At 37.4% G+C, this 6,000-nt stretch overlaps 1 protein-coding gene across 3 annotated transcripts in view; it reads left to right on the top strand.

Moving 5' to 3' along the window:
- Positions 1-5,417, top strand: part of IGSF11 (immunoglobulin superfamily member 11) — a 128,030-nt gene extending 122,613 nt beyond the window's left edge. For all 3 annotated transcript variants that reach the window (XM_065539170.2, XM_045385476.3, XM_045385477.3), the window contains 3 exons: positions 333-455; positions 1,252-1,402; positions 3,108-5,417. In XM_065539170.2, the coding sequence (XP_065395242.1) occupies positions 333-455; positions 1,252-1,402; positions 3,108-3,549 (716 nt within the window). In that variant the 3' untranslated portion in view covers positions 3,550-5,417. The remainder of the gene's footprint in view (positions 1-332; positions 456-1,251; positions 1,403-3,107) is intronic.
- The last annotated feature ends 583 nt before the right edge of the window (positions 5,418-6,000 follow it).

Genomic DNA, 6,000 nt, shown 5'->3' on the forward strand with positions numbered 1-6,000 from the left:
AGAATTTGGTGTTACCTTAAATTCTCTAGGATAAGTATTAGCCACCATTTCCTCAGAGAAATCTACTAACATTTCGGACTTTACATGCTAACCTGCAGATTGAGTTTTAAGATTGTTCTTATTTAGGACAGCCCTCCAAAGTTCCAGGTCTTTAAAGTGATACAGTAATTTTAGTCTTTAACATTCATGAACCAATAATTTCTCACTCTACCCCCCAAAAAAATTTATTGATAGCTCTCCAGTGTTCATCTGTTTTTATAGTCTTCTCCTGATTTCTTTGGTTTTGCTATTAGTCCTGCCAAATCCTCACTTGATTATTATTTTTGTGACAGACCAGGTCCAGGGAACAGTCACCATCCGGAACATCAGTACCCTGACTTCAGGTTTGTACCAGTGTGTGGCTTCTAACGCTATTGGAACCAGCACCTGTCTTCTGGATCTCCAGGTTATTTCACGTAAGCATATGGAATTCTGATGTCAACCCTGGATCTGAAACTCTAAGATCTTTGTTATACCAGAAAATGAAGAGTTCTGCTGAATTGTCTTAAGGTTATCTGAAGATTAAATAGAAATTGTTTTGGTTTTAATTATTATTGAAAATAGTTTATAAATGTTTTAGTATACTTTCCAGCCTCAGCAATATGATAATCTTTATGACAAAATATCTTTCTCCTCAGGATCAATAAAATTGAACAAGTTCTTATTGTATAATGCTATATACATTATGAAAATGGTAATAATCTTATGAGTATAGCAAGACCTTCTCGTGTTTTTTCCTAATTTTTTATATCTGCATAATTTTTGAGTGTCTAGGTTGTAAATGGCAGTGTAGAAAACTTCTCTTTAGTTGAGAATTCTGGGATATTTGAATTCCAGTTGCGAAAGGGAGTGATCTGGCTGGGTTGAGGTAGAAGGATATCCCCTAGTTTCCAGCATTCGTGTAGGGTAGATTAGGCAAGTTAGATTGGTGCTGTCTGTTACCTACTGTAGGTATTGTTCTCCTAAAATGTGCAAGTCATTTAATTGTTTATTCATTCAAAATATGTTCAGAGCCTACTATGTGTTGGTCCTAGCCACTGACAATATAGAAAGTTAATTGAGGTTTAACTTTATATGGATGAAAGATTTTAGACAGTTTTATACATTTTAAGCAGATTATCTAGTAAGCTTATGTGCTTATTACAGTTGCATGGGTATATGCTATTTCTCTCTTTCTTTTTTTCTTAAATATACCTTAAATATATTTTGCAGCCCAGCCCAGGAACATTGGACTCATAGCTGGAGCCGTTGGCACTGGTGCAGTTATTATCATTTTTTGCATTGCACTAATTTTGGGGGCATTCTTTTATTGGAGAAGCAAAAATAAAGAGGAGGAAGAAGAAGAAATTCCTAATGAAATAAGGTTTGTGTGTCAGATTTTTCAAATTTGTCCTGCATAGCCATTGTGTATTTCTATTCATTTTTGGCAGTTAAGATATATCTGCTAATCGTAAAGCTCTAATGGCCAAGACTATTAAAGTGGCCACATGATATTTTCTTGTATATCACTTTTCTTCATGGTACCACACAGCTTTATTCACTGGATCATGAAGGAGGGGACGGTCCAGCATGTGCCCAACTAGGAAGATACAAATGAAGAATTCCCCTTCTCTTCCATATCTCCGGGATAGGCAGGGTTAGGTGGCTGCCACAACGGGAAAGGTAGTGTCTAAAGCATGCGTTTACTATTGACGTTTATAATAGATGTGAACATAAAGCAAGAAGGAATGCCATAAGAGCATACCAGTGCCTGTACACAGTCAGGCCACAGCACTATGGCTCAGAAAGGCAATTTGGCTCAGAAAGGTAGTTCAGACAAGAATAGGAACATTTTAAGAAAACAGTGCCAACATGATCTTTAAAGAAAAGTGACCTAGTCATACTGGGGAGATTTGAGGGTCCAGGCTCAGTCTCAGATTTCATCATGGCATATCTGTATTGAAAATGCTGTAATGACTCCAGTCTCCATAGTGAGACATACCATAGCCTTACAGGATCTGATTCTTGCCTGCGTATCTTCTCTCTCACCACTCTCAGCATACTTTGCCTTCTAGTCTGTCCTGCATTTTCCCATTACTCAGAGGTTTTACTCAAGCCTCTACTCTCTTCCTGGACCATGCTTCTCGTTTGATCTATCTCTTTACTAAATTCCTTAATCTGATTCTGGATTAGGCCAGGCATCACCTCCTCACATAAGTTGTCTTTAGCGCCTTGCCCAACCTTTCAGACTTGTGAACTTTCTTCATTGATTACTACCCTCCATGACTAGAGGTTTCTTAGGTAGGATTTGTGTCTTTTTTACATGAAACATATTGTAAAGTGTACTCAATAAATGTTAAATGAATTGGTTAACATCTTAAATTAAATGACTTCTTTTAGCCTGTTGTAATTCTTAAGTGTTGGGCCATATGCAGGGATAGAGTCTTCCCCAGGATAAGATTACTGAGGAGAACCTCTCATCAGCACCCCACAGTTATTTCTCAGTCTCCATAGAGCAATACAGTCAGGCCAACTCTGATTATTTCTTGAAGTTCTGCATACCTATAGTTTGATTTCCCAGCTATTTTATGACACCTAGTTTAGTAGATTTCTTCATGGACCCATTTCCTACTTATAGTAAATATTTATGAGTGAATAAATATATATTTACTATATATATGAATATTTACTATAAATATAAAGCAAGATACTATATATTTACTATAAATATATATAAATCAAGATTTTTTATATATTTACTATATGATATATAAACATATTTATGTGAATTTTGTTTACATATATATTTAAAAGTTGTACTGGAAGAGACATTCTCTGAGAGATCTGAGATTTCCTTTTCTGCTGTTGGAGACTGAGAAGCTGAGGAGAGATTTTCTTGACCATTGTCTCAAAGGGAATGGATGCCAAAGCTGAGGCCATCCAGGGTTGCCATGCCTGCTTTCACGAGAGACGTCCTGGATTTGTTTTTTGGATGTATAAGCCTTAACATGAAAAGAAAGATTCCAGGGTAGGAGGATAGGATTAACTTGAAGTAAATCCTAATGACAACTTTATTTTGTTCCTTTCAGAGAGGATGATCTTCCACCCAAGTGTTCTTCTGCCAAAGCATTTCACACTGAGATTTCCTCCTCAGACAACAACACACTAACCTCTTCCAATACCTACAACAGTCGATACTGGAGCAACAATCCAAAAGTTCATAGAAACACAGAGTCAGTCAACCACTTCAGTGACTTGGGCCAGTCTTTCTCCCTCCGCTCAGGCAATGCCAGCATACCGTCCATTTATGCTAATGGGAGCCATCTGCTCCCGGGTCAACATAAGACTCTGGTAGTGACAGCCAACAGAGGGTCATCACCACAGGTGATGTCCAGGAGCAACGGCTCAGTCAGTAGGAAGCCTCGGCCTCCACACAGTCATTCCTACACCATCAGCCATGCAACGCTGGAGCGAATTGGTGCAGTACCTGTCATGGTACCAGCCCAGAGTCGGGCCGGGTCCTTGGTATAGGACATGAGGAAGGGTTGTGTTCAGAAATGAATAAATGGAGTGCCCTCATACAAGGGGGAGGGTGGGGTGGGGGAGTGCTGGGAAAGAAACACTTCCTTATAATGAGTAAAATGCACAAAGAAGGAGGCAGTGCTGTTACTTAGCCACTAAGATGTGTAAAATGGACTGGAATGCTCTATCCTGAAGACTTACTTCCCCACCAAAGATGTCCTGGGATTCTGCTGGATCTCAAAGATGTGCCAAGCCAAGGAAAAAGATACAAGAGCAAAATAGCACTTAAAATCCAAACTGCCGCCCAGATGGGTTTGTTCTTCATGCCTAACTTAATAATTTTTAAGAGACTAAAGTGCCAGATGGAGTTTAAATATTGAAATTATTTTAAAAGGTATGTGTCTTTAAGAAAATAATGAGCAACCCTGTGATACGCTCTGTCTCTCCCAATTCCCTCGTTACGTAGAGGGCTTAATGGTATAAATGTTTAATATTGGTCCCAACAGGGCTGACTCTTCTATCATATAATCAAAACTTTTTACATGAGCAAAATTCAGTAAGAAATGGGGGAAAACAAAGGAAACGTCTTTGAGAAGCCCCTTCATATTTATTTATTTATGTCTTCCTGAACCATGAATTTCATATTTGGAATATTGCTATATTGACAGATTCTTGCCTGTCTGTGTTATTCTAGGATCTGTTACAGGTCCATGGCAATTACTGTTTATTTTTTCCTGGAAAAATATTTTTTTATAGAAGATTTTTTTTAAAAATACATGAGAGGCATTGGGCTAAGAAAGAAAAGACTGTTGTATAATACCTTGTTCAATGGTTGTATTTAGTGAGCTCATAGAGGTCCATCATATCATGAACGAGCTGGGTTGTGTGGGCAGGAAGGTAGGGCTAAGAGGTTGTAGGCTTACTGGGCAGCCTCTCGGAGCAAGGTTGTTCAGATCTCCCTTGCTATTACAGTAGGTTAATATTAATGAGGACAGCACCTGATGCCTTTTGTACTGAGGTAGGTAACTTTCTCTTTATTTGACAAGTAGAGTTTAACTTACTTGTCAGGGAGGGCAGAAGTTGTTTTTCTGTTTTTCAAAATAATTCTTTTTGCAGAAGAGGTAAGACTGAGACAAAAGGTGTATCTTCTGGTGTGCTGCTGGAAGTGTCTACTCTACATTTGTGTCAGCTCAGGGTTGCAGTGTTGCCCAGACGCATTTTACACCATTGTAAAGGGATTCCTTTTGTGGTTACTACCTGGCTTGGCTGGCCTTGCGGTTCACCAGATTAATTTACAAACTCCCCCACTTTATTTTGTGCTATGTAGATCTGGTCATTTGACTGTCTTGCGTTAACCACACTTTAAGCAACTCACAAATTTCTTCCCAGATTTGTTTCCTAGATTATTTATGATACTCATCCCATGTCTCAGTAAGAGTGTCTTTTCTTTCTGGGATGTGTTCTCTCACTCCCTCTTACCACCATGCTTTTTGCCCTCTTCTCCTGCAAGCATAGTCTTCACAGGGAGTGGCTTCCTTCCTAACTTTTTTTTTTTAGTTATTTGAATGAATGGACACCAACAGCTGCTGCAAACACTGTTTTTCCAAAAGGCTACACTCAGAACCTAACCATTGCCAACCATTTCAGTATTGATAAAAAGCTGAATTTACTTTAGCATTACTTATTTTTTTCCATTTGATGGTTCTTACTTTGTAAAAATTTAAATAAATGAATGTCTATACTTTTTATAAAGAAAAGTGAAAATACCATGACACTGAAAAGATGATGCTATCGGATGCTGTTTAGAAAGCATTTATCTTGCATTTCTTTATTCTTTCTAATTATCTAAAATTCAATAAAATTTTATTCATATAAAATAAGTTGTCATTAATTATCAATACTAATGAGTATGTCATTTTAAAACTTAGTATTCTCTTTAATGTTACAAGCTTTTCTCCATCCTGTTAAATAATATTTATAATCATTTTAATAGGCATATGGTATTCCAAAAATGACATAACCTTTCTCTTATTATTAAAAATTTAGTTTGATTCCAATTCTTACCCATATGACTGAAGATTAATGACCCTTTTCATACATTGAACTGTTTTCCCATTTCCTAGAATGAAAGTTCATGAAGACAGTCTCTATGCTTGCCTTTTTCACCACTGAATCTCCGTCACCTACCACAGTGCCTCCTGTGGGTGTTGAGTAGATAAATGCTGACTTCTGAAATGAAATTGCTAAGTCGAGTTATGAGCATGATTGTAGCTCTTGATGTGTACTGGATCATTCCTTTGTTTTAACTTTTTATTTTGAGATAATTATACTTTTACATGCAGTTGTAAGAAATAATAGAGATCTCATATACCTTTTACCTCTTTCTCCCAGTGGTAACATCTTGCATAATTATTGAACAGTATCACAAGTTGACATGGATATAATCTATCAACCATACTC

The sequence above is a fragment of the Macaca fascicularis genome, chromosome 2, assembly GCF_037993035.2.
Source record: "Macaca fascicularis isolate 582-1 chromosome 2, T2T-MFA8v1.1".
Taxonomy (NCBI): Eukaryota; Metazoa; Chordata; class Mammalia; order Primates; family Cercopithecidae; genus Macaca; species Macaca fascicularis.